Source organism: Leishmania braziliensis, chromosome 36 (genome assembly GCF_000002845.2).
Source record: "Leishmania braziliensis MHOM/BR/75/M2904 complete genome, chromosome 36".
Classification (NCBI taxonomy): Eukaryota; Euglenozoa; class Kinetoplastea; order Trypanosomatida; family Trypanosomatidae; genus Leishmania; species Leishmania braziliensis.
In genome coordinates, this window is record NC_009327.2 from 1,881,590 (window position 1) to 1,909,063 (window position 27,474).

The window sequence follows — 27,474 nt, forward strand, 5'->3', positions numbered from 1 at the left end:
AAGCGTGACGGCATCATTTCACCACCACCACCCTCACACACACACACACCTGTGATCGCGTCAGGAAAGGGGGCTGCACACTGTCTTGGTCTCTTTGTCGCTTATTGTGTGGGTGTCTGTGTGGAGGGGTAGGGAGCGACGCGCACCGCTGCTACAACCAGGAATTGCGCTGCTCCACATCGTTATCTACCCCCCGCCCTCCTACGTTTCTCCTCCAAAGCAACGTACGAATGAGCTCGAACGACCGCCAAGTGGCCTCAAAATTTTTCCATTTTCATTTGCTTTTACGGTTTAAGAGAAGTGAAACCGCGCTAGAGATTCCAGACGTGTAGAGAGAACTGACGCCGCTGTTCTGGACCACTGAAAAGTCAGTCTCTTTTCTCTCTTCCACTAGAGCTCCTCCCTATCCTTTACTTTCTCTCTTGTTTTCCGCTTCTCTATTGCTGTATTATCTCCCTTGCCTTTCTAGGTGATGCTATTCTCGTGGATTCACAGGAACATGACCTGTTGTAGGTAAATGCGGCCTGCTGTCGTTGCACTTTCTATTGTTGTTTGGTATTTTAGTGATTTGCTTCCGTGAGTCCCTCTCTTGACTACCGACTCCATCGAGTGCTTGTGCTGTTTCACATTCACCGTGAGGACGTCCTGCCCTCCTTTGTGTGACGCGTAATTTTGTTTCTTTCTGTCTGTACTTCATCTGCACCCACTCACGTTGTTGTATGCGCAGGTGGGTGAAAACTGTTCGTTAGGGGATTACCTAGTGGTGATTGTTCCTGTGACACTCTCTCTCTCCCTTTTCTATTGGCTCGCTTCACGCTGCCCTGGCTCTTTCGATCCCCCACTCTCCACTATTTGTCTCCCACACGGTGCCGCGGCGTTGTTCTTGTTCTTCACTCTGTCTTCTATTCGCTTTGAGTGTAGGGATTTAATTCGCGTGGGCCCTTTGTATTGCCGCGTTGACAGACGACATCCGCTCTTTCTTTCACTCGCGCATTGGAACTCGAGTGGTGACACGGTCCCCTTCACGATCTTTCCAGCGCTCTCGGTAGCCCGTGCTTTGCCTTGTGTGTCTGACTTCCTTACGGTGTGGACCTGTGCATTTCTGCTCTTTGCTCCTCCTCCTCGCTCCTCCGTTGGTCGCTCGCTGGTGGCGAGTTGGGAACGCTTGGGTGGGCTCTACTTCGCTCCTCTTTGTTGGACTTTTTTTTCACCGCCTATTGGCCTGCCTGCCTGCTTGCCCCATCAAGGCCGCCCTCTCTCTCTCTCTCTTCGCGGTCTGTTGCGTTTCAAAATACGACCACACACGCGCACACCTCTTTTACGACTGCAATATAGAAGACAAAACGAGCCTTTTTGGTTTCTTCGCCAACGGCGCACTTGTGAACCTGCAGCGCTATACCCGCTGCAGATCTAGCAAGTCCCCACCATCGACTTCCAGCCAGACAGCACTCCAGACAGCGGAACTGTACGGACTTCCTCTGTGTGTGCACATCGACAATACTGGAGACTCGCTGAACGTCAGACCATCACGGGAAGCAGAGATGAGCGGAATCACGGTACAGCTCGTGTTTGCCTTTATTGGCACGCGCGTGCCATACTTCATCCCGGAGGCGACGACCGCAGCGAGTTCTCCTGCGCGTTCCCCGTTTGGCAACGCGCCTTCTGTTTCGTTTAACGCGCCAGCACCATCGTCGCTGCGCGCGGACTCTACTGGGACATCCCCAAGTCTTCCATGCATTCTGACAAACCAGTTCACGGCACATAGACTGCTGTCCCGCCTGGCAAAGTCTCTGGAGCCCTCCCTGCAGGCCACAGCGACAGCCGAGGACGCCACTACCGAGTTTACCAGGCCATCGCCGACGTTCTCCTCGCCGTTCCACAAGCCCCCGACATTTGAGCTCTTCGACTACGCTAGCCTCAACCCGCTCGAGGACAAGGCGGTGCTGCACGACGAGCAAGTCCTGCTGGTGCTCTGCGACACCGCCACTACGACACAACTTGTGGAGGTACTTCAGCTGGAGTGGTTGGAGGTCTACAGCGGGGTACACCACCCACACCACCACAGCCGCTCCTCATCCACACTTGCCCTGCCGCATAAGACAGACATGGCGGTTTGCACGACCGAGGAGAAGCTGAGGAATGTGGTGCATGCGCAGCAGGCACTTTGCAAGCCTGTCGCGCTTCACCTCTCCCTTTTAGCGAAGGAGTTGGCGTCACGCGAGGCGACGCTGGCGACGCAGAAAGAGCAGCTATCGCAGCTTCGATCCTCCATAACAGCGGTCGTTGCTACTGCTGGCTCTTTTACGCGAAGCGGAAGCGACTACGCCTCATCACAAATGTCGCCTGATCGGGCTGCCTCATTTCCACTATTGACAGAGCTGGAGCCGAGTCTAGCCTTAGAACTAGCACGGAGTACCACTGATTCCGCACATCTTCAGAAGGTAGAAGCACCACTGGCGTTCTGCGACGCGCGATTGCGCGCAGTCGAAACCCTGCTGCAGCGCGCCGCAAAACACCGTGTCAAGCTGTTGGAGCTCGCCGCTGGTGAACGTGCCACAGAAGAGGCGTTCGAGAGTGGCCCTGTCAGTCGTGCCTGCGCAGAATACCTCGAGCGCGCCGAACAGGACCGCAGCGCAGCAGAGGCCATTATTACGGATTATCAGGTTGAGATGACTCGTCAGCTGAAGGTAGTACGGCAACTGATCACCTACATCACCCAAGTGAGGAGACTGTTGAGCAAAGCCAAGCATGACATGGGCGTAGTCGAGCTGATCCTTTCACGACTGTCTTTGACGGGCTTGCGACCTCGGCTAATGGAAGAGGCGGAGGCGCTGCTGTGTCGCCGTGTCATCCTACGACGGGCTGCCCGTCGCCAAATGCTCCTATTACAAGAGACAGAGTTTGTTGGGCTGCAGCAAGACCTGGAGACCTTCTCGCAACGGACGGAGGTGCAGAAAGTGCTTCCTGAGAAAGTGCGCTGGTATCTGCGGGCGCCACTGCCCACTCTTCTGCCGGAGGAAGACCCCGTCGCCACGCTGCTTGACCATGCCCTAATTGACCGCGAGGAGGATGAGGCACAAGAGCTGGTGGAGAAGACGCGCGTGTGCACGGCAGACTCCTCGGATCCGGCAAAAAATGCACTGCAAATCAGTAAAGTGTTGCTGCCGGTAGAGCGACTCACACGGAGTTTGGAGGAGGCCCGTGCGAGTGTTGCGCAGTACAAGAGTCGTGTGGAGGAGTTGGAGGAGAAACTAAAAATGTACGAGGCTGCCGATGCGCTCTCGTCACCGCTGCTGCAGGATAGTGTTGTCAAGTCGTCATCCATGGAAACCCAAGCTGGAGGAGCATCGGGTAAAGAAAGTTAGGAACTGTGGATCCGGAGTCCAGTCACACAGTGACTCTTCTTTCATTGCCTTTTTTTTCCTTCTCCCTTGAGCGCAGGCCGAGCACTTTGTGGTGTGGTGCACCAACGCATTCCTCTATACACACATGCGTATTTCTGCGTAAGGTTGCCGCGTTGCAAGAGGTCTGTATGCCCGTTTCTCCAGGCACGCTTTGTTCCTCGCACTCTGTTCAAGCACAAAAGGGCACGATCACGACGAGGTGAAGCAGATCGGGGGCTGCTACAGAAATGTTGAGCGCCGCAGTGTGACAAGAAGAGAGGAGGTGCGTGTGTATGTGTGTGTGTGTGTGTGGAGGCTGTAGTGGGCATTGGGTTCTTTTTTGGGTCCCTTGCTAGCTGGTTCGTTTCGTCGTGTGAGACTATCCATGTGACTCCGTACCCCGCTCGATATTATAGGCGGTGATGATCACCACCCACTCACACATACAAAGCGGTGTTGCTATCCCACTTAATTGTTGTGATTCGCCCCTCCCCCCCCCTCTTCCCAGCTTTGCTCATTTTGTTCGTTTGTTTCTCTTTGTCCTACCTTCTGTGTGTGTGTGTGTGTGTATACGTGTCTATTGTGGAAAAGGAGGGAAGGAAGGTCACTGTTCAGTTGAGCAAGTAGGGAGTAGCAGTGCTGTATGGTGAACTTGCGTCGACCGCGTGTGAACTTCCTAGGGGGCTGAGTGAATGTGTGGGCGTGTGTAACCTGCGCGGTGGCCTAGAGTCGTCTCACTCCTCCCTTCCGTAGCACAGCTGCGCTTTTTCACTTGCTTGTCAGCGACTGCAGACTCTTTCCACGCTTCGCCGATTCCTACCGGTCCTCCCCACTCTCTTTCTCGCTCTGTGATTTCGTTCGTCCGTGGAGGGGCTCTCTTTTTTTTCGCTTCTCGCGGACGTCTTTTCTCCTTGTCGCCTCTTCCATGGGCCCACTGAGCCTCGGTGCCGTCATTCAACTGCTAGCCTTACAGGAAGTGCACCTCGGCTTCTCCTCTCTCAACCATTCAGACGAACTCGGAATTCTCCACACAAGGTGCACAGGCACATATAGACACCGGCACACCTAGTGAAAGAACTACGCAAGAATTCGCAACTCAAAGGAGCACTACATGGTGGGGGGGGGGTGTCTCGCGGATGTCAGGACCTCTTCACGGAGCACTGTCATTGCTCGACAGCTCATAAATGTCCCACCACACCCAGCCCTCACACTGGGAATTCCTGCAAGCCATTTCGTTGGGGGCGGTGCTTCAGGGATCAGCAGCCTCTTGAGCGTATTTCAGCCCCTCTCCACCACCTTCCTCTTCTCTCTTCTATCCCTTCTCCCCATACACCAAATTGCAGCCTGGCTGGAGAGCATCGTCGACAAAAAAAGGGTACAAACCCCTCCTCCCAATTCATGGAAGGGCACGCCCACCTCTCGCCTCGTTCGCTCCTCTCCTTTCTCTCTCTGTCCTTCAGAGCGCGCTGCGCCCATTTTCCTCTTCGCAGACACACTGTTCTGGACAAAGAAAAGCAGAGCTCTCTGCGCTCGACTTTTCTCTGTGTCGGCGTGAGCAGGTAACGACCCCCCCCCCCTTTCGATATATTTTCCCCCAGCGCACCCCTTACCAAATGCGGCACTGATCGACAAAGAGGCCCAGCAGCTGAGCTTCTGATCTTTAATGGTACCTTTTCCGGCAAGGCTCAACAGACGCAAAGCTGCATGTCCGAGGCGCTCTTGAGTCATACTCCTTCATCACTCACCGCGTCAACTTGTGGCGTGACCCATCATTGCACTGGGCCGACGGACGAGTACAAACCCACAAGAAGAGCTGCTGCCGGCGCTACTGGAACACGCTCTCTCCCCATTACGCCTTTCCATTCTCTGGGGGTTCTCTCACTTGAAGAAAAGGACGTCGCAGTGCGGTGCCCAACGCCTTCCATATCGAGGGAGCGCGTGCCTCTGCAGAAACCGCCTCGTTGCTCTATTTTCGCATGGCAAAGGGACTTTTTCGCACCTGTGGCGCACGTCTTGGCAGCCCCCCCCCCCCCCCCAATACTTGGCGATAGCGAAAATTGCGCTGTTGACTTCAGTGCTGTGTAGCCCAGTTCTTAGTCGTCTTTGTTTCCCACCACTTCCTGTTTTCTGCTGCTGGTGTGTTTCGACTGTAAGACAAAGAAGATACGCGGCACTCGGTCATAGCGGTCGGCTACGGGTGTCGTCGTATTCCTCTGCTTTGCTCGCCTTTCCTTTTGCAATTTTTTCTTTTTTGGGGAGGGTGGTGTATTCCTCTGCACTTACAGTGGTTTGGCTTTCGCGTTACGTTTTGCTCTTCGCGTGCGCCCTTCTCTCTCTCTCTCTGTGCTTCTTTTGATTTCAGTTGGCGTCTGCTTTGCCTGAGCACTGCGGCTGGCCCCGTAGTGTGGTGGTCGTCCCATTCTGCCCATGTCGTGGGGGCGTGTGCTCGGTGCGTTCTTCTATGTGGCCCTTGTCTCTCTGCAGTGTTGATCACTCAAGCGCCCAGACACAGCCACAACTCCTCGCCACTTTCGTGGCTTCACTGTATCACCACCTGGGCTTCACTGCAATAGTCAAAGGAAAAAGGCCTTCATACACCCAGGGCGGCTGCTTTGCACCAAGCTACAGCTACTCTCCTGTGAGACCGGCGACTGGACGCGCGCTCGTGGTGTGCCTGCTATTCATCTTCTAGCTTCTGACTGTTGCACCTTTTGAGAAACTTCCGCATTCTTTCCTTCCCTCTCCTGTCACTCCAAACAACGCGACGCGCTTACAGGCACATGCATAGACCCACGTGTAGACGGACACCCTCTGAAAACTCTCGTATGGGAGGGCCGGTGTCGTGAAGTGTCACACTCCAGTAGCTATTGCATCTTGCTTGCTCTCCCAGCTCTTCCCGCAAGACCCGCGTCTTTTCGCATGTGTGTGTATGTGTGTGTGTGTGTGTGTCGTCATGTTTGGGTGTAGAGAGTTAAGACCGTTGTGAGGCAATCCGCATTAGCAGAATCAGTGCGGGTGCGTGCGCACCGCTTCCCTCTGCCATGTCTCTCTTGGCGCTGAACGTGTGCCTGATAAGCTCCGCCTTCGACGTAGTGGCGCTTCCACTATCATCGACGCTGTGCCCCGTCGAGGTAAACGACGACGTCGAGGACACCTCCTTGTGCTACGGCCTCGCGCCACTCACGGAGAAGAGCCGCAAAGGGTACGGCTACGCACACTGTACCGTGATGCAGCTCTGTGCGCGTGCGCTGGATTTGAAGGCAGTCCGTGAGATTGTACGCGAGACGTGGTTGAAGTTCCGCAAGCACGTGTTGGAATCGAAGGAGTCGTTGGTGCTAACCGGCGTCGCCGACGGCCCTATCTTCGCAACAACGGAGGATGGACGGGCCGTGCGGCTGCCAAATATCACGGTGGAGCGCACCCCTGACCTAATATGGCTGCACGAAACCATCGTGCGCGAATTGGACCAGTACCGTGTCAAAGTAGGCTCGGAGGATGTGGCCAGGTCCGCCTTCCACAGGAAGTTCCCCGCCGATAACAATAGCGCCACGTCAGAGTGGATGCTCTCCTTCACAAGCCAGTACTCTCACGAAAACTACGCGCCACACATCACGCTCGGCGCCTGCACCGAGAAGAACGTGGCGGCGTTTTCGCTTTTGCAAAAGACTGAGATCTCGTGGAGGGAGTGCCGACTTGTTGTGAGTCACATGGGAAACTTCTGCTCCTGCTTTGAACTCCTTGAAAGCTGAGCATGTCACACCGACGTCTTCACGCTCGCCTCTCTCTCTCTCTCTGCACTGTTGTTTTCGTGTTTTGTTGTTTCCAGTTGTTCGTCCGCTGGGATCTCCATATGTCTGAGTATGCCGTACTTTGTAATTCCCCCACTCCTCCTTTTTCTTCGGTCTCCCTCCCGCTTCCGCTTTTCATCCTCTTCGATTTTGAGCGTGCTGTGTGCGTTGGTCTCTTGTATCATCCCACTTCTTGTGTGTAGAGGATGAACTGCCCTTGCTGTTCGTAGTGCTGATGGATCTAATGTATCTCTGTACTTGCGTGTCTTCCCTTCTCTTTCTCAGTCGCTGGGGAATTCCCACTGCTTCGGCGTTGATATTATTGGCTCTCGCAGTGCTCATGCTGCTTCGCGTGCCTGGTCTTCTCGTATGTTGCACGACTGATCCAGGGTGGCGTACATGTTTCCTTCTCATGTGTTTTCGGAAGAGTGAAGCGGCCCACACAATCCCTGTGGTGGCGACAATGGCTGCTGCTACGCGGTGTATCTTTTCTTTCACGCACCCACAAACACAAGCGGAGGAATGGAAACGTGTACTGTCATTTATGTATGGGTACTGCTTACACATCTCCCCCCCCGCGCTGCTGAGCAGCGCATGCCCGTCTAGGGGACTTAACGGCACCTTAACTGTACTGTTGGTGGTCATTGATGTCGGTGCTGACGGATACGTGCTTGACGTCGTTCTTGGATCGGTCATGTCGACAGGCATCGCGCAAGCGACTCCTTTTGTGAATAATGGGGTCATTGCCTGTTGGCTTCTTGTTTTTTTTTTCTTTCCACTGCCGACATGGTTACTCAGAACCGTTTTCCGATACAATGACGTGAACAAATAGGGAAACAATAGGAAAGGGCGGCTTTCTCCGAATCGCGCTGCCAACCCCTTGCGTGTTGTAAGCGAGGGCTTGGCAGCGGCGTTACACGACTGCCGCATAGCCTGTGCTTACGCGCACGGCCGCTCCTCAAGTGGCGCTGCTTCTCCACTGAGACCGTTGATGTTGTTGGTCTCGTCTGCCTTTTTTGTCACTCTCGCTAACTTGTTCGCCTACTCCCTATTCTCCGCCTTTCTCAGTTTTTCCCAATCCAGCGCGCGCTACAGAGGGCTACCCAACCCACCATTGTCCACACACCCCTCTTGTTTTCTTAAGCGTCCCCATATATGTATTTCCTTGCGTTTTCCTCTCTCCTTGTTACTCCTAACTGTAAGTGCTTACTCACTCCTCATTGTACTGTTCACTTCCCTCGCACTTCTGCGGTGGTATCGGTGGCTGTGCCACGCGTAATCTCTCCGCTACCACTTTGCATTGGCTTTCTTTTATTTTTTTGGCTATTTGTTTGCTTCGCACCAGCTCTCCCCCTCTTTCCCTGGACACCTCTGTAAACACAATAGCTTGACGGTGTCGTCGTGCGTTGGATCAAGTAGACCTTCAGAATGGGCACGCCGCACTTCCTCGCCACCACCGCAGACGACCCGACTCGCAGGCCGAGAGACGACCAGCAACACGAACGTGTTAGGTAAGTGTCTCATTCGTTTGCCCGCCTTACCCTACCGATTCCTCAGAGGCTTTTGTATTTCTGTCCTTTCCTCAGCCACACACACACACACACACACACACACGTTGCTGAGCACTGCCACATGTGAAGGAGTCATGGGCGTCTTTCTGCCCATCATTGCCGTATTTGCCACGGCAGCGTCAATGTGCATGGTGCTGTCGCCTGTCATTACCGTCGGCAATATGCGCGCCGCCAATTCGGTTGGCGTCGGGACAATCACTTTCTTTTGTGCGCAGCTCCTCAACTGCAGCGTGTGGGCCATGTACGGCGTCCAAACCATTAGCTTACCGGTGATTATCTGCAACACAGTGGGCTCTGCCACTGCCGTGTACTGCATCCTGACGTTCCTGGCAGTGGCCCGCATGCAGGAGAAGGCGGGGCATGTGCTCAGTTCAACGAGCTATCGCTCCTCGCTGAATTCCGCGATATTCACCGCATTTCTAATTATTCTTTTCATGCTGTTACTTCTCTATCTCATTAATTGTGCCAACTGGAGCTCTACTGCACAGCTGAACGGCATCCTGGGCGGGTGCTGTAGCGTCTTTATGCTGAGCTCGCCCCTCGGCATGACGAAGGTCATCATCAGGGAAAAAAACGCCGAGCCGCTGCAACCGGAGACCGTCAGTTTCGCAACGTTGAATAGCGTTCTGTGGGTGCTGTATGGTCTTTTGAAGTTCGATATGTACATCACGATTCCCAATGTGCTCTGCACCCTGGCGTGCAGCTTCCAGGTCTTCCTGCTCGTGCGGTACGGCCGCCGCACGGCACAGCGCCTCCACATCGCCGAGGCGCTTTCGCCGGTTCCCGTCGACTAGGGTTGCCTTCCCTCGCGCGCCGAGGCGGGGCCCGGGCGAACGGTGTCGCGCGCCGACGGGAGGCAGACGGGTCCGCCGCCGGCGTCCTGCACAACCCCCGTGCCGACGCCGGTCGTGCGCGCGGGAAGGCACGGCGCTGGCGGCGTTTCCGCGCCGTTGCGGCGCCGAGCATCGCGTTGCATCTCGCGGACACCGCCGTAGTACGCGAATCGCTCTCGCGCCTCGGTGGCGGCACGGGCGTGCTGCGCACTGCGGATGTCTGCCTCGGCTGCTGCGCCGCCTCTAGTAAACGCCTCGGCACGCGCGCGCTCGTCGTCGAAGACGGGGTACTCGTCGAGAAACCGCAGAGCAGGCAACGCTGCAATCCAGCACTTGCGATGGTGCGGTGTGTGGCGACACAGCCCGTTTCCATGAAGCAACAGGGTGCGCAGCGTGGTGCGGTGGCTGAATAGGCACGCCATCGTGGTCTTCTCGTCTTCGATGCAGTTGTGCGACAGATCGAGCGAAACCAGACTGGAAAGCCCCTGCACTCCGTGGAGGCACTGCAGCTTGTTATGCCCCACCAGAAGCGTCTCTAGCTGTGGAGCGGCCTCATCGAGCCCATTGAGTGTCACAATCTGGTTACAGGCGACATCCAAGGTGCGCAAGGCTGGCAAGTGTGGCAGCGAGTCGAGGTGGGAAAGCGCGTTGCAGGAAAGGTAGAGGGAGTCGAGGCGGGTGAGCGCCGCGAGCGCGGCAAGATCGCTCAGGGCGTTGTGGTCGAGGTAGAGGACAACGCAGCCGGTGAAGGCTGCGAGGCCGTTGAGCTGAGCAAAGCCGAGGTGGTGCAGGTAGAGCTTTTCGTTGAGTTCTGGTGTGGAGTAGCCCTGGTGCTTCCTGCACTGCTGGAGGATAAGCGACTCTGTCATTGTTGTTGCGCCGGCGTGGCCATCTACGCCGTTCCAAGTCTCCATTGTTCGTTTTTTGGCCTGCTCAAGGCTTGCCTTCTTCCTCGAGACGATCGTGTGCGAGAACACTTGGAGAGAGCGAGAGAGAGAGAGGGGAACGGAAGGGGTGGCAAGAACGGGAGTCACATCCAACGTAAAAGAAAGGGGCGAGACCGAATAACGCAAAAGAGGTCGAGCACCAGGTGGCGCATACGATGGCTAGAAGAGAGTGCACATGCAGGGAAAAGATGCACGTCCTCCTTTTCTGTGGTTCTTTGACGCCTCTCTCCGCTCAATGGCGAGCGACAACGAGGATTCCCTGGGGCGTCCACGCCACGACTAACACAAACGAGCGTGTGAAGCAACTACTCGCAGCGATGCACCTTTTGCAGCTCCTCTGCTGTCTGTTTTTGTTTTTGATGGTTGCAGTGCGAAAGGCATCGAGTGAACTGAGGCATTACTTTTTTCCCTTTTCTTACTCGCTCGGTTAACAGAGCCCAGTCCGTGTGTGGACCAACAAGAAGGTCTCGGCGCTCCATAACACAATCGCGGAAGTAACACCACGACCTCCGTCCAGACTTATGTAGACATGCACCAGGTTAGACCAACGGGTTCCGGATCTGCTCTAAAAGTGGGACCTTGCGCACTTGTATTCCCTTCATCGCCGCTTGCAGCAGCTGGCTCATCGTTGTTGCCTCGCACGCGCCTCTGTGGCAGCAGTAGTACACGCCGCCGAGGGAGAGGCCGCTGCACACCACCACGCTCGCTATCGCCGTTGCCGCCTCCTCTCGCGCAAGGTCCGCAACAATGGCACCATCGTGCCGCAACGCGGCGCTGCACGCCGAAAACGAGTCGTAAAGCTCCACGCCACCTGCGGTGAGGGCGGCGCACAAGGCGGTCGTCGCAGCGTCCCAGACAGCCCCGTCGTCGTGCACTATCTCAATCAGCACCTCCACGAGCAGTTGTGGAATGCGCTCCAGCACTACCGCTTGCTCTGCCACTCCCTCGAGCGCGAGGGCCATGTCGCGGTCGCTAGAGTTGTCGAGATTCAACGAGGACGCTAAGCTGCGGTGGACTTGGCAGCTGACACGGCCGCGCGTGCCGCGGTATTCCTGAACGAGCTGCTGCGGCGGACGGACACCACACAGGACGCGTGTCTGACCAATCTCGACGCAGGCGCTACTGTGACAGTTGGCCAGCATGTTGGTGGCGACGTGGATGGCCCGCACTGCCTCCGGAGACTCTCGACCGTCAGCCCGTTTCATGGGTGCGCCACGAGTTTAGATGCTCCAACAACAACAAAGAGAAGTGTGGTTGCTCTTCAGTGTGTGCGTGCGCATTTTGTTTGTTGATTGGATGGACGCCGAAAATGAAGAAACAGCAATGAAGGCGAGGACAGCATATAGAGGAACTGTAGCTAGAGATGGCGCGCGCTCGAGGGGCGACGATGGGTGCACCAGGCACGGCCGTGCATCACGACATCACGAAGGGGGTCGCTGTTCACAGATGCCTCTGCGTACCCCCGTGCACGCACCTTGAGAGGCAACAGACGAGAGAGCGAAGTAATCGTAGTGAAATCAGAGACGCAAACTGGAGAAACAAAAAATTGATGAGATGTCCATCATGTCAAGCGCACGAAATACCCATTAGCAGATGCCACCGCCGTCAAAGATTCAAATGACGCCTCCGCGCTTCAGACTCCGCCAAACAGTTCTAGAATCTCTGCATCGGTGAGGGTGTCGACGTTGAAGGCCTTATCCTGCGCGGTTGCCATTGCTCTCGTCACGGATTCGTGCATCTCGCCGAGCGGCGCGGGCATGGGCATAGACGGCGCAAGTAGCCCGTTGCCTGTCCCGTCTCCTGTTGCACCGGGTCCATCTTTCTCGCCAGTATCCCCTAGTCCCAATTTTCCCAGTGTCGCCCCATCGGCATCGCCGAGCGGATAGCCGGACAACGATGTGTCCCATGCCAGGAGCGACTTGAACATCGGGTAGAGGTCCTCGGAATGGTCCATCTTCACCTTCGTCTGACGCACCCTGCGCTGCATGCGAGCCACATCGAGGGTCATCTCGCCTGGTCGGATGACGACGGTGGGAACAGGGGTGGCGACATGGCCCCGATGCCCAGTGCGATCGGCAGTGGCACCGCCGATTGCGGAAGGCCACGCGGCACGCGCACCAGTAGCACCACTATAAGCTTCAGGTCCTTCTGACTGTGCAGAAGAAAACCGCTTCTGCACGCACGCCCAGCACCCCTGGTGCGGCCTCATCGCCTGCACAGCGCAGACCGTGTGGAAAGCGTGACCGCACTTGTACACGGAGACTGTCGAAGGTACGAGGTCGGGCGCGGCAGCAGCACTCACCCCGTCTTTCGTTGGCAGCAGCAGCGGGAGCTGACTGAGATGAATGTGGCACAAGGCACAACAGTCCGACTGTGGCACCACCCCCATGTTCAGCATCTGATAGCGCTCACGCCCCAACAGCACCGCATCACTCTCTGCCGCAAGCTCGCACAGACGATTCGCCTCGAGGTCGAAGGTGAGGGAGGCCATCATATCCAAAATAATGGGCTTCAAGGAGCGAAAGGATTCGCCCTTGTTCTCTTGCACCACCTTGTCCACCACGACAGAGATGTCGATGGAGCACATCATAGATCGAAGGATGCTGCATGTGTACTGGGTGTAGACCGCGACAAGCGCATCGACGCACCGTCTCTGCTCGCTGCTAAGAGGTGTGGTCAACTTCGGCAAGTGCTGCGGCAGCGGCCCCACAGCAGAGGGTGGATGTCCCAGTGACGCAGCTGTCGCGCCTCCATGGGACGCCATAGCGATGTGAGCCGCGACATCCAGCTCGCTGCTCATACCTGTGGGGTCGCTGCTTGCGCCCGGTCGAGCTGACGGCGCCGCCGTGTCCAGAGCACGTAGCCGGTCGTCTTGCGTCATCACCTCGCACAAGAGCCGGCGCGGCACCATGAAAACATCGAGCAATCGAAACCAGTACTCGGGGCGTTGCGGAGGGCCGCCGGGAGAGCCGTGGCCTGCCGCAGGAAAAGGCCGCGAAGACTCAACTGTAAGAGTGGTGGCGGCACCAGTGGCCAATGCCCCACCACCAACACGGTTCGCTTGATACTCGCTGCAGAGCTCCTCTCCAATCGCAACAAAGCGCCACAGTTCAGCCGCAGAGTTCAAAGAGGTGACCTCGAACGACAGTTGCGGGGCATCCTTTCCGTCAGCTGAGTGCCCTTTGCGTCCACGCAGTGTTACGGCTTCACTTGTATCAGCAGCGGTTGTGTTTGTTAACACTAGTGTAGATCCGTCACCGCTTTGACCGCCCTGTGCCTCAGTCATGGTTTCCGCAGCTGTGGCCAAGCTGGTCAAAACCTCTTCGCGAAGGGCGCCGAGCAGCTCGCGCACTGCCCGCAGCATCACCATTATCGCGTCCTCGATCATCATCGCCTTTTTCAGCAAGTATACGGAAGCGTCAGCGATACGGTGCTTGCGCACGGCACGCAGCGCTAGCTGCACATCGTAGGTGACTCGGTCGCCCTTTTCCTGTAGATAGGTGTGCACACGCTTCGGCGCATGCGCACAGAGAAGCTCGATGTATGTATTCTGCAAGTTCATATCGTTTGCCACTGCCTGGTTCCCTTGGCTCATCAACTCATCGAGGTAGTCCAGGAAGGCGGCGCTAGACCCACGAAGCAGCCGCACCACTTCGCGTTGGTTCGAGGGCAAGTAGTCAAAGATGAACTGCGCGAGCGCCGTCGCGTCAATGCGGACGAGCAACTCCACCTGACTCATCACCGCTCGCTGAAGGGCCTTGATGGCCGCATCGATGGGAGCCGTGTCTGTCGCGGCAACAGTAGGGGAGGTCACCGAAGATGTCCTACTGAGCTGTTGCCCACTGACGTCGTCAAAGCCACCGCCCACCCCAAGCATGGGCGACCCGCTTCTCAACAACGTGGGGTTGCTGCTGTCCCCTACGCTCACGCAGCCGCGATCCTCGTCGAGCATGGTGCTTCCAAAGCGGTGACTGCGACTCAGCTCTTGCTGGGCGCGGTTCATAATTCGCGTCTTCACGTCTTGCAAGTGCTGCATCTCGCCACGAAGCATCTTAAACACATCGTACTGTAGCTGCGTGTCCACGCGGTTCTGCATGGGGTCGATGTAACATGCAATCGCTTCTGCATATCGCTGCTCCTTGCATAGGAGGGCGGCTAAGCAGCGCGCCATGCGAAGCCGCGTGAAGTGCGGCTGAAAGACAGCGACACGATACGACGGAACCAGATCAGGGCTCAGGACACGGAGCAGGTGCTCCTGTAACTGCCTCCGCTCCTCAACTGTCTCGGCGCACTGAAACGCAAAGAGCACGTCTTGGATGACCAGGTCAAGCCAGACGTCGAAGCGCACAGAGGGTCGGTCCAGTTCATCGTTGACGAGCTCCTCGGAGCCCGTGGAGAGAAAAAGTTCGTTGAAGATAGCAGCACCGGAGAGGAAGGTGTGGACGGCGATGTAGGGCGGGAAGGGGCGCTGAGCCAGCTCTGCCGCCTTCAGCACCCGCAGGGCCGGCAGTCGACTCAATGTTTCATCGTCAAAACGGAAAAGATCCAGGGGACCCTGCGGCTGACCGCTCGACGACAGCAACTCACTCTCTGTTGCATGACGTGGCCGGGTGCGCGAGCCCCCGGTTAAGAGGAAGTACACACTAGACACGAATTGGGTACGAGAGAGCCCATCCGCTGCGCCCCACGGACTGGATGGGCCTTCGTCGGAGAGGGCAAAGAGGAGAACACGCATGGCGTGCTCCGGTTGCCGTCGCAAAAAGCGGAGGAGGTTGTGTGCCGCACCACCCGCACGGCTGCCCTCGGTCCTGTCATCGCTGGAGGTCCTCCGTAGAAGATATTCGAGAATCGCCTTCTTGGCAGGACGCTGTTCATCGATGGCAAGATCGGCCCCTGGAAGAAGGCTGCCACCTTTCAAGGTGCACTCGACGAAGTCAACAGCCACCGAGGCGACGTTGACTGCGTGAAAGGGACGCCAAGGCTTTTCAACCCGTGGCACGCATATGTCTGTGCCACAGACATTCACGTGATGGGCCTCGTCTATCCTCTGCTCCTCCTCCAGCGCGTACGCGAGGGCATCGACATAGCGTTGCTGCCGCAGCGACAGGATAGTCACAGTGAGGCGTATCAAACCGTGCTCTTGCGCAAATCGCAGTAAACTAGGAAAGTCCGTGTCGAGGCACATGAGGGCGAGTTCCATACGCTCCTTGCCGCTTGTCTTCCCAGCTGAATCGCCATCCTGCCCTGCATCGAGCGCGTCTTCTTGCGCTTCCCTTCTCTCGTCTGCTGCGCGCCGCCGCACCCCCAGCGCTACTTCCACCGCATAAAGCTCAGTATCATCCAGGAACAAGTGAATAAATCGCTCAATGAGCGGCTCTGGCATGTAGGTGATGATGCCGTGCCGGATGCACTGCTCCATCACGTATAAGAAATGCGAAAGCAGTCCCCGCTGCTGAAGCGCGAGGGCGACGGGGCCAAACAGCAAATTCAAGCCGTCGACCGCGCTGCAGTACGATGCAATCTCCTGCAGCATATCCAGAAGGAACTCAACCCCGCTACTCGGGTCACCGTTTCCCGTCCACGGCTTTGACTGTGCGCCAGGGGGCTTCCCTGTAACGCCGGTGGTCACCAACGAAGGGAGACGGCTCTCTACGTATGCAATGAGGATGCGCTCCATAAATTGATGGAGTTGGCGGCGGCTGTTCACGACGTTGCTGCTTAGGCCAACGGTGGAAAGCGCCACTTCTTCAGCAAACCCTTTCGCGAGGTCCAGCGCTTGTGTGAACTGGCGGCGCGCCAGCAGTGAGGACAGCCTTTCTCGCCACGAACGCAGAGCAATACCGTAAACGTGGTCTTTGCCCATGAGCAAGGCCGCGGCGCCGTTCGACGCAGCGGTCCCGTGGTACTTGACACCACATAGACGGCTTGCAAAGCCGACGTACTCAAGAGAGCCGAAGCGGTGCCGCTCCGCCACGATGGCCACCGAGGCGTCCATGAGTTGAGCGTCTTTGTTTTGGTCGCACAGGAGCATGCTGCACCCCGCTAGTGGCACCATCTGTACCAGCGGCGCCGTCACCCGGAACAGGACAAGCCGCTCCAGACCCTCCAACGTCGGCTCCCTCGCCGCCGTCCTCCGGCTGCCGCTCGGCTCTGGAAGGCGCAGATTCATCAAGAGCAGCTCCACCTCGGTACTCCACGAAATGCATAGCAACAGCCGAGGAGTCGCTGTCCCTAGCTCCGCCACGACAAAGCGAACCAGCTCATTGCCGAGCCCGGATGAGGGTGCGTGTGTGTGGCGCGCCACACCTGTGACGCTGCCCTGCAAGCCGGTCTCTACAAGGTACACCAGCGCTGCGTCATTGCTTACTGTAGCAACAAAATGCTTGCCAGCGATGGTGGACCACGCCGTCCGCGAGATGCCTGCCGCGGCGGCGCCGGCGGCTGGCGGGAGCGGTGGGGGTGCGCAAAGCCACGGCCCACCGACGTCTGAATCGCTTTCCACACCATCGCTAGATGGTAGGTGCTGCTTCACCGTTCCCAAATTGGTCATGTAGAAGCTGCTAGGGCACGGCAGCGTGTCCATGTCGCTGATTGGCGCTGCCGCTGAAGCGGAGGTGATGGAAGTGGCGCGCAACATGTGTTTGGCCATCACTTTCCAGAAGTGGAAGAGCTTCACGGCGCCACTACTCTCCAAGACGAGAATGTGTGTCGGATCACGATGCAGGTGCACCACACGCAGCAGCGGCACCTTGGCCTCGTCTGACACAACTCGTAGAGGGGTGAGCGTGTACAGCGACCAGAGAACAAATGTGCCTCTAGCGTGACCGGTGGCTGCCGTTCGCCCATCGCCCCCCTCATCGGCCCCACCAAATCTAGGGGCCGAAACGCAGAGTGACAGAGAGACGACGGCGCCACGCGCGTTCTCCACGCTTGCTTCCACAGAGCCACATGTGCCCAGCACGGTCCACCGGTGATCGAAGAGAACGACGACGCCAAGTGTGGTGCCTATGGCACAGCTGAGCGACTGCAATCCTGTGTGAGTCCCTGGTGAAGCGGCGCTTGAGTGTGTCGGTGCCGTGGTACTTGTGCCGAACAGCTCTGCAAGGGCTACACAGGTCGGTGCCCCGACTGTTTTTCGCAGGCCCGCCAGTTTGTGGCGAAGCGCAATGTGCTCGTGAACGTGCAGTACCGACTTGTCCCATTGAGTCTCGCACTGCACGGACGAGGAGGCCAGCTCTTTCGCCTGCTCCAAGACCAGGTCCACCGCATCTAGCTCCTCATCACTGACTCCACTGCTGTCCGCAGCCCGTGCCGTCGCTCCAGTGGCCTCTGCAGACGACGTTTCGCCCAGCAGATCACCACTTACGCTTGATTGCTGGCCCTCCACAGCGGCGAGAATGGCTTCGAGGATATCCTGCTCTTCTTTCAGCACCGTCGCCTTGGAAAATGGGGGAGGGGGCACAGCGCGACTTCGTTTTGACGAGCTCGCGCCTTTGCCACCTTGTGTGACGGGATGTAAGGAGGACGCAGCCGAAGAAGTGGCATCGACGTTGCTTACTGACACTGGTGGTGAGGTAGATGCAGCACCACCGTTTAGTGTGTTGGTAGCTGCTGGTACTTGTGTGTCTGTCGCACTGCTGCGACTCCATAGCTTCCCGGGCTCATCCGGCTTCTTTTCCGCGCCGTCGGCGTTCTGCTTCTCCTGGGCAGTAGTGGAGATAAACGGTGCGGCGCCGGCGGTGATGTTCACCAGCTCCTGCAGCAGAAGCGCTTCTTCGTCAGCTGCCAGAGTGTACGAGCTGCTGGAACGCGAAAGGGGACGCGAGGAGAAAGACGTTGTTGCGAGTGGGGCACCATTGGCGTGTCTTGAGGTCCGAGTGGACATCGGCGATAGCGAGAACGCGTCGAGTTGTGGCAAGTGCCGCAATGCGTCCTCGACAATGCACTTCTCCTCTCGCTCGCATGCTTCGTTGCTCTCCACAGAGCGATTGTTTCGATTGAAAGTCTTGAAAAGAGCATCCGACGTTGTCTCAAGGATGGAGGTAAATGCCTCTCCTCGTTGTGGGCTCGGGCCTTGATGAACCCCTCTGTCGCCCCGGACATTCATTTAGGAGGCGTCGCTAGCAAGGGGACGGGTCAGACGGGAAACGACTGCAGAGAACTCCTCAAAAAGAAACAGAAAGTGGGCGACACGGGATTTGCTGCATGAAGCAGCGAAGAGGAGAGGGGTGGTAAAAGGGACTGAGGTAAGCAACTGTGTGACACTCGAGAGGCGAGATACACGGCGCCGGAGGTGCGACACTAGCAGAGAGCACTTGAGCCCTCACTATGAACACGACTACCACCTAGCGTGCGCGAGCTGCGATGGAGAATGCCCTCCCCTCAAGGGTAGCAAGTGCAAGGCGCCCTTTCGTTATTCCTGAAGCACACTAGGGATTCCCTCGGCGAACGTATGCATGTATTATATCCACATATATAGGTGTGTGTGTGTGGGGGGGGGTCCCAGGTAGTGGGGGTATGTCTCTCGCTCAAGCGTGAATGACGACTGCTTATGAAAAAGGGTGGGACACGTAATGAGAACAGAAGTTACGTGCGCGATAAAAGAAGAGCATAGAGACGGTGGCAATGAAAACTAGCGCCCCTTTTCAAATCTAGGCAGTGTTCGCGGCGTGCGTTGACATTTCCTTCACAGTGCCAGATAACGTTCGCTCTGTGCCAGGCGAGTCTACTGGCCCTCGACGGAGATCCATCAGCACAAGCCATTCCCTCGCAGAGTCACTCGACAGAGCCAGCCCTCAAAGTCAGTAAGGAGCTCACAAAACAGCATGGAGAGGGGGCTGGCTGCTATCACATGCCTCCTTGCTCATCAGTAGTGTTCGTTCTTTTTGTCGGTGTCTTTGCTTGTTTTAGCGTGAAAGGCAAGATGATGGTACATGTACATGGCGGGAGGAGAGAGGGAGTGCGACGGACTAACATGGACATACATACCCGCGCGCGCGCATCACAACCACATACAACAACGGAATAACACAACGTTGAGAAGAAGAACAACGCCTCGCGCGCGCTTGAAGGGAGGAAGAAGAGGATGGAGGGAGGAAATGAGGGGGAGAGAGACTGAGGAGTTATAGAGATGCACTGACAAGCCAGAAAAAGAGAACGTGGTTGGGAGTGGGCGGGAACTGAGACAGCGAGGGAAGAAAGAACGTACCAGCAGACACACACACACACACACACACGTACAGACACACAGACGGGCCAATTTGGAGAAGAAGAGAGGTGGTGCTGACGTGCCTCATCTTCTCCCACGTTAGAAATATACATGAAGAGAGGCTGCGCCCCTTAAGTACGGCTGAGAAATGGCTGGAGAGGGAGGGAGTGCACAAGACAAGAGGGGAAGGCTGCGTTGACAGGAAGGACCAGGGTACCTGAGCGCGTGGGTGCCGCCGAACGGCGTGACCGAAAGTCGCACTCCTCAGAATGGGAAGAAAAAAATGAGAAACCCAGCGAGGCAGGAAGAGGTAGAGAGCAACGTTGAAAGACTCGATCCAAGGCGTCACACTCCAGCAACACCACGGCACAGCGCTACTCCTATGCCACCGTGCCGTGGGTGCGGTAGTCATCACGGGTGTCTTATTTTGCATCTCGTCATGTAGGGCTCCGGTAACGTAACACTGCGGCAGGAGTGAGCAGAAAACTTCCACGGATGTACCCCCACCCGACCATGTTCTCTGTCGATAGACCCAGTCCCCTCTACATACCAGGCTCGTCCAGATGCGTCATGCGGTAGGTCTGCTTTGCCATGATCTGGTCCATCAAGTCCTTGCGGTACTGCTGGCGGCGCTCCGCCTTTTGCAGCCGCTCCTCCTCAAGGATGAGGCGGTAGGACTGGGCCGCCAGCTCGTTACGCTGACGCGTCACCTCCTCCGGCTCGTCGTAGTTGTGCGTACGGCGGTATTCCTTGTCGCGTGCGATGCAGTCCTCGAACTCCTTGCAGAACTGCTCCTTCTTGCGCTGCGCCGCCTCCTGCTCCTCCTTTGTGAGACGACGGTTGCGTTCTTCCATTGCGGCTACCTCCTCGTAGTGCTTTGCTTCAGAGGCCTGCCTATTCTTCATTGCCTCCTTGTGAAACTCCTCATTCTGCAGCTGAAGCATGCGTGTGACGTTCTTCTGCCGGCGCTCGTCCATCTCTGCGCGGTGGCGGCTGTTCTCGTCTACGAGCGCCTGCAGCTGCTGGTCACGCGCGTGTTTCGCCTGCTGCTCTGCCTTCTTGGCTGCCAGCTCGCGCTTGTTCGACTGTCTCATGCGCTCCAGGTATTGACGCTCCTCTTCCATCGCCTTGGCGTGCGCCTCGGCCGCCATACGGTCCTGCTCGGCGTTCACCTTTCGCAGTTCCTCTACCTGGTGGGCTTCCTCATCGCGCATCTGCTTCAATGTCGCCTCGCGAACCGCCAGCTGATGCCTCGCCTCCTGGTCGTACAGGCGGTTGTACTCCCGCTTTTTCGCTGCCTCCTCCTCCTTCTGCAGTTTGTAGGTGTTCTCTACCGACGGCCTTCTGCCAGAGGCACCCATCGAACGCAGACAGCCGCCAGGAAGTAAGCGACCAGAGGCGGCAGCCGCAGCAGCGTGGCTGTCCGCCGCCTTCTTGCGCGACTGAGTCCACTCTGCCTGTTTCGCACGCTTCTCCTCTTGGCGGGTCGTGGCGATGCGCAGGTCTTCCTCCTCTAGCTGCCGCCGCGTCGGCGCATACTGCGACACGCGTAGGCGGTTCATCTCGACAAGGTAGTTGCGGCGCGTCATGGCCGCCGGACCTGACTCAACGGGAGGGAGCCGCATGATGTCTGGAGAAGTGTTCCTGAAGAGTGAGATGCTTGAATGTCCGTGTGCTGTTGTGGATGTGGATGTCGTGGGACGGGGCGTATGTGCGCTATATCTAGGCTGAGAGAGGCTTGTGGAATGGGAGCCAGAGAGAGAGAGAAGGGGGTACGGTGGCAAAGAGTAGTTCTCGGAAGTGAGGCAATGGTGACTCCCAATACTTGCTGAGCTGCATGTATCACGTTGTGCCAGTGCCTATGCGTGCGTATGGAGATTGAAGTAGTCGCTGGGGGGGGGGGGGGGGGAAGGGAGACAGCAGAGAAAGAGGGAGGCGGAGCTCAGTCGTTCATACAGCCACCCTTCCTTGTGCGGAAAGCATGCAGGCAGTGTACGAGAGTCTGCTCCTCTGTGTCAGAGCCTCGTTGCAGTTCTCTAGTGAATACCGAGCAGGCTGCATTTCCTAAATGGGGCAGTATCCTTTCTGAAAAAAAAAAAAAAGGTGTTGCCGATAGAAAAGTTGCAAAGGTACTCGCGAGTGTTTTGCGAAGAAGTCAGGGATCCTCGGGCAATGCGTCTCGACACACACACACACACACACACACACACAGAAACACCTGAACCAAGAAGGGTGGCGCAGTGCTTCTTGCTAAGCTGTGAAAAAGGCAATGACGGGGGGGGGGGGTCTCGCTGGTTGGCTCTGCCGCAAGCGAAAAAAGCTACAGTGAAGGCGATAGGGCAGAGACGTTCCACATGATAAAAAGAGAACCCGCACAGAGGACGCTCCAAACAAGTCTCGTTTGGGTGGAAAAAGAAAAAAGAGCGCGCAGACCTAAAAGACGGCGAATAACGTGTAGAAAGGAAGAGGAGAGCAATAGGAAAAGAGCAGCAACGAGTGTCGCTTGGATAGAGGTGCGCTTACGTTGTACGCGGAGGAGCACCTTCCGGCCGCTTCCTGTGTCTCGCCTCCCCCCTTCCCCCCCCCCCCCCCCCCCGGCACCCCATAGAGGTGCTCTGTAGAGCTACGGGGTAATACAGCCAACTCGTGGAGAGAAAAGGACAAAAACAGTCCGGTCCCTACGTAAGGATGAGATTTGGGGATCGGTGCGTTAAGATGTGGAACAAACAAAGTGCCGACGTGATGGCGCGGAGAGAGAGAAAGAAAGGGCCCTCACCACCTCCTCCGGTAGGCGCGTTGGCGTCTACAGGATGCTGACGTGCCTCAACGGGGGCGGAAAAAGAGAGCGAACATGCCGCATTAATGGCACACATAAAAGCAAACAGAAAAGGTGGGCGAGCGTTACGTTCTACAGGAGGAGCACGAGCAACAACAGGTGCAGCCATGAAGGAGAGGTCACGCTTGAAGGGAGTTGGCGAGGGCCGAACCGCTTATGTTGAGAGTGTGGACACGCAACCCCTACGCAGTTTAAGAGCTGGTGCAACGCCTGCGAAAGCAACACGCGTCACTCCCAGGAGGCGAGGGAAAGGGGAAAAAAGAGAAGGTGATCGGGATGAAATGAGTGAAGAAAATTGAAAGAAAAGGTGCGCGCACGGTTGAAGGCACGCATTGTCTCGCACGCTCTGCACGATGCAACATTCGGGCCACCTTCAGTGTCATCCAAGAGAACCAGTAGAGCAGAGCGGAGAGGGCGACTGCGCGACAACTTGAAGAACACACCTTGTCATGCACAGCCACACATGTTCGGGGGTTTGAGTCGTCCTTTTGTGTAAGATTTTCGATTTGGCTCGGTTCGGTTGAATGTGTGGGTGTAACGCTCTGCTTCCACATTCCATCCTCGGGGGTGGTGAGCAGTACCGACACAGACCGCACCAGACGTGGCTGACATTGTCCCTCTATTCTAGCAGTCGAGCTAACGCGTCGCGACAACACGCACACGCATATTACAGCGAAACTAAAATGTGATCCGAAAACGCGAGCCAAGAGAAGCTCCCACACGCGTACAGGGCATTTTGTGGCACGTCCGCCCAAACACCGACAATAAGTGAAAAGAAAACACAAGCAGCCAAAAAAAAAAATGGTGAGTACAGAGCAACAAACACACTTGTACAGGAAAACACACAGAGAGGCTACCCAACGGCAACTTGCGCGATCAGTCTTGACGATGACAGAAGGAGAGTGACATGTTGGTGCGAGCGTCAGTGGCTCCGATGCCAAAGGGAGGGTCAGCAAAGCTAAGAAGAATCAGGAGAGGCAAAGGCACAGACAAAGAGGAGAAGGTGACAGAGGAAAGAGAAAAATGACGCAAGAGAGACAGAGAGCGGCGGGGGAGGACAGAGGAGAGGGAAGCGCCCGAAAACAGTGTAGAGAACGAAGAAAAATCGTCGGGGGCGGCGACAAACCATGCTGACTCACCCGAGCTTCCTGTGCGATGAAATGAAGCGCACGCAGCGAGTAAACGGAGAACGCCTCTAACTCAGCGCTGTCTTGATCTTTTGGGGAAGGGGAGGGGGATGAGTGGTTAAGGCGGCGGGTGCGCAGACGTGAAATAAAAAGGGTGAATAGCGCACGTTGGTGTCCTACAAGAACAACACGAGGAGGGGGAAGGGGTGGGAAAGGGTCCACATGCACGAGCTTGTGCACGTAACGCATAGACGTGCAGTGGCAGTTGAAAAGACTAGAAAGAGATAGGGGCATGCAAGAAGAGGGGAAGGGAGAATCATGGTGGATTCACGTGCGATCACAGCGCAGCGCGAAGCAGCAAAGGAGGGGATAGTGAGGCGTAGGAGTAAAATAAAAACCAAAGCACCACCAGAATACGCACACGCCTTCAGTATTTGACTGTCTATGTCATTGTAGCTGCCCGTAAGACGCCATGAATCTTCTCACTCACCTTCCGTCCCTCTGTCGTTCAGTGTCTCCTTTAATCCAGCCCGCCCCGCTCTCTTCCCCTCTCTCCTGGACGTGGCTGCTACAAGGCATGAGCAACAACCAAAAAGGTGTGTGTAGAATCCAATACCACACCACCCCTCCCTCCCCCATACACACACACACAGGCAAGACACGTGCACGGCGCTCGCGCCTGCTCAGAGGAGGACAACCCAGGCGGACAGCAACAAGAGGGCAGCAGCGCCTAGGCGCAACATTCGCGAGGAGAGGCGGGCGGGGGGGGCATCAAGAAGGGAACCAGAAAACCCCTGAGAAGAAAAGGCAACGTGGGTGGGCACAGCGGAGGGGGGGGATGGAAAAGAGGACTTCACCACACACGGATACTCCCCCGCCCCGACACCGGCACCGCTCACGACAGATACCCGCAACCCAAAGCACTAAAGACCACTCACGCCCACCGCGTCATGCAGAGGAGAGGGAGAGCCGTGCGAAAGGCGGAGTCAGGGCGCATGGCACACACTTCGTCACAGAAGACCCCGGGTATCTCTGGGACAAGAAGCACTAGGAAAGAGGAAGAGAGGGGGGGAGCAGGGTGTGGGTGACTGGTCTGCTAGACAGTACTCCGAGCGACAAGAAGACAGCAATGCAATCCCCTCTACAGGAAAAAAAAAACGTATGAACTCGGCGGGGAGAAATGACATCCTTCACACGACAGGCCTACAGCCGCACGACAAGTCCGTTCATGCATGCCTCCCTATTTTCGCCCTCACACCGCGCGCATTCGCGTCCGCTACGCTTCCAGCTTCTCTAGTTCCCCCAAAGCATCCCCAATCTCAATCCATGGCTGGTGCTTGCCGGTGTTGCGCAGAAACAGTTTTCTTTGAATAATACGCAGAAACACAACACGCCTGCTGCCATTAAGGCGGTTGTACAGCACGTACTCGCCGGACGTGGAGGCGACACTGCGAAAGCGCCAAGGCGATCGGTGGTGCTTCTCGTAGTGCTCATTCAAATGACGACCCAGGGCGACATCGATTCCGTCCCAGTGCCGACTGTGGTATCGCGGCGGCCTTGTGGTCGCCAAGGGTGAGATGGGCTCCTTCCAGACGACGCGCGGGCCTGCCTTCGTGCGACGCTCGGAAACGACCTTTTCCTCCATCGCACTCGACTTCGCTGGGTGGAGCACACCGTCGCGCAGGTAAAAGACACGCCCGCCGCCGTCGCGTAGGTACATGACACGGTCACTACCATTAATGACCTCCTCACCAGCCCCAATTTTCTCCAATGGCGCTACACCGGAAACGTCTGTGCCCTGTGCCTCAGTCTCTTCGGCTGTCGTCTCTGCCGGGGGTGCAGCGGCGGTGCATTGCGCCGCGTCTGCCAGCGCCTCTCCGCTTCGGGTGGGGGTTAACTGTGCTATGGCCCGTGAAGGCTGCCCCACTGACCCGTTTCTCGACAAGGATTGCTCTCCGACATCTGTCGTCGCCGACATCGCCCTTGACTCTGCGGCGTGTTCGATGATTGGGGTGCTCAACGTGCGCTCACTCGCTGGTGGTAGCGACTCACTCAGCGGTGATTTTCGCAAAGGCGGCGTTGACGGTGATGCCGCCGCAGCCGTGCCCTCACCGCTGTCCTCGCGTGGCTCATCGTTGGCAGTCACCGCTGTTCTTTGGGGGGTAGAGCACCGCATGAATCCGTCGACTGCCACCTCAGTAGAGGCAAGCCCGTCCTGCATCAACACGTTCTCTGACGCGCCCGATGATGCCTGAATCGGAGACGGAGCTACGTGCTCGGATACGTCGTGCGAAGGCATGATGAGCGATGTGATGGCGGATGCAGGGCCCACGTTGCTCGACAGACATTCCGCTGTGTCATTGGGGCGCGTGGTAATGGCAGGAGTCTCTTCATCAGCTTCTGCCTCCTGCACGATGCGGTCCAGATCGATCCGGGTAAGACGGCTCTGCTGTTGCTCAATCTCGTGCTCATACACGATGATGTTTGGCGCAATCTTGATGGTGCCAGCGCTGTAAGCGATACGCGCCATTGACATCAAGCATGTTACGACCTGCCGGTCGTTCTTGCCGTCCACCAGGTCCGAGGCGGTGAAGAGTTGCGCGTCGACGAGCTCGTAGCGCCTCTTCGCTTCCGTGAGGAAGGTGGCCACGTTGTCGCGAATGAAAAACCCGGTAGTGCGCTTGGGCAGCTTCAGGTCCTCATCAGCAATGGGAGGATTTTCCATCTTCTGCAGCAGCACGTGTAGCAGGATACCAGAGCGCAGGGCATCGATGAAGTTCGGCATTGACAGAACATCTGCATTGTACTTCTCCCCCACCACCTTCGCAAGCCACTCACGCATCTCCTCCGCCAGGATCTCATCCAGGTCCTCACGCCTCGGCGCCGCACTCAGCTTACTGAGCGGCTGGTCAGACACAAGGGATGGTTCAGGCGCCACTTCTGCCACATCACCGCTGGCCTCCAGACGTGTTCTGCTCGCCATGCTGAACTCATTCACATTGATGTGGCGCAGCGATCTGGACGCACGCGCCACCTCCGATTCGTCTTCGAGAGTGCTGTGCTGTGCGCTTGATTGGCTGTTGCGGGATGCTGAGAAAACACGCGTATTGACATGCTGTACGTCGTACTTCCGCTCCAGCAAGCGTAAGGCGTCGCGCTCGGTGAAACCTTTCATCTCACTTTGCCGAATAGCGCTCTCAATATCGTCGGCGGTGGCGTTGGAGACGGCTGCGAGGAGTCGCTTTGCCACGGTATCCCGCTGAGGCAGCTTCTGGATTCCGAAGAGTTTGTAAAGATCGTCAAACAGCTCAGCGGGGGTCTGACCAGCCTTTTCGGACAGCGCTAACGTGTCATCCACCTTGTCGACCTTAGAAGAGTCATAGATGCGAAAGATCTCCGTGAGATCCTCCTTGTCTTGCACTGAGAACTGGGTCGACATGAGGGGTGACCACTGGCCGATACGGAGGAGAAGAAGCCACGGATGCACGCAACCAAGTGACCAAGGGACTGCCGGCTTCAGCAACGATAGAGGAGCGAGCAGAGACGAGACGAGACGAGACGAGAGGCGCGCGTGCGCTTTTGTGTGTTCCCCTTTTTTAGGAAGGACTGGTAGGCAAGGAAGGTGAGGAAAGAGAGAGGGGGGGGGGGGAGAAATGCCCGGCAACGACGAGAAGAAACAGCAATAGATAATAGAAGGAGAGCAAAGGCGTTGGCGCTGTCTTCCTCTACTTGCAGCACCGTTGACCTACGCTGCACTGAATGTGCTCTTCAAAACAAGAAT

At 56.9% G+C, this 27,474-nt stretch overlaps 8 protein-coding genes across 8 annotated transcripts; 3 read left to right on the plus strand and 5 right to left on the minus strand.

The window, feature by feature from the left end:
• Nucleotides 1-1,541: 1,541 nt before the first annotated feature.
• On the plus strand, nucleotides 1,542-3,365 carry LBRM_35_5100 (conserved hypothetical protein; the record flags this gene model as incomplete). Its single annotated transcript, XM_001569077.1, has 1 exon — nucleotides 1,542-3,365. The coding sequence occupies one exon, from the start codon at nucleotides 1,542-1,544 to the stop codon at nucleotides 3,363-3,365; it is 1,824 nt and encodes a 607-aa protein (XP_001569127.1).
• A 3,059-nt stretch (nucleotides 3,366-6,424) lies between these two features.
• LBRM_35_5110 (conserved hypothetical protein) lies at nucleotides 6,425-7,132 on the plus strand (the record flags this gene model as incomplete). The annotated part of the gene is made up of 1 exon (XM_001569078.1): nucleotides 6,425-7,132. One exon carries the CDS (start codon nucleotides 6,425-6,427, stop codon nucleotides 7,130-7,132), a length of 708 nt encoding a protein of 235 aa, XP_001569128.1.
• Nucleotides 7,133-8,816: 1,684 nt separating this feature from the next.
• LBRM_35_5120 (conserved hypothetical protein) lies at nucleotides 8,817-9,536 on the plus strand (the record flags this gene model as incomplete). The annotated part of the gene is made up of 1 exon (XM_001569079.2): nucleotides 8,817-9,536. The coding sequence occupies one exon, from the start codon at nucleotides 8,817-8,819 to the stop codon at nucleotides 9,534-9,536; it is 720 nt and encodes a 239-aa protein (XP_001569129.2).
• LBRM_35_5130 (conserved hypothetical protein) lies at nucleotides 9,533-10,489 on the minus strand (the record flags this gene model as incomplete). The annotated part of the gene is made up of 1 exon (XM_001569080.1): nucleotides 9,533-10,489. One exon carries the CDS (start codon nucleotides 10,487-10,489, stop codon nucleotides 9,533-9,535), a length of 957 nt encoding a protein of 318 aa, XP_001569130.1.
• Nucleotides 10,490-11,061: 572 nt separating this feature from the next.
• On the minus strand, nucleotides 11,062-11,727 carry LBRM_35_5140 (putative exosome-associated protein 4; the record flags this gene model as incomplete). The annotated part of the gene is made up of 1 exon (XM_001569081.1): nucleotides 11,062-11,727. The coding sequence occupies one exon, from the start codon at nucleotides 11,725-11,727 to the stop codon at nucleotides 11,062-11,064; it is 666 nt and encodes a 221-aa protein (XP_001569131.1).
• A 428-nt stretch (nucleotides 11,728-12,155) lies between these two features.
• Nucleotides 12,156-18,629, minus strand: LBRM_35_5150 (conserved hypothetical protein; the record flags this gene model as incomplete). Its single annotated transcript, XM_001569082.2, has 1 exon — nucleotides 12,156-18,629. One exon carries the CDS (start codon nucleotides 18,627-18,629, stop codon nucleotides 12,156-12,158), a length of 6,474 nt encoding a protein of 2,157 aa, XP_001569132.1.
• Nucleotides 18,630-20,272: 1,643 nt separating this feature from the next.
• On the minus strand, nucleotides 20,273-21,355 carry LBRM_35_5160 (conserved hypothetical protein; the record flags this gene model as incomplete). The annotated part of the gene is made up of 1 exon (XM_001569083.1): nucleotides 20,273-21,355. The coding sequence occupies one exon, from the start codon at nucleotides 21,353-21,355 to the stop codon at nucleotides 20,273-20,275; it is 1,083 nt and encodes a 360-aa protein (XP_001569133.1).
• A 3,614-nt stretch (nucleotides 21,356-24,969) lies between these two features.
• LBRM_35_5170 (conserved hypothetical protein) lies at nucleotides 24,970-27,132 on the minus strand (the record flags this gene model as incomplete). Its single annotated transcript, XM_001569084.2, has 1 exon — nucleotides 24,970-27,132. One exon carries the CDS (start codon nucleotides 27,130-27,132, stop codon nucleotides 24,970-24,972), a length of 2,163 nt encoding a protein of 720 aa, XP_001569134.2.
• Between the last annotated feature and the right edge of the window lie 342 nt (nucleotides 27,133-27,474).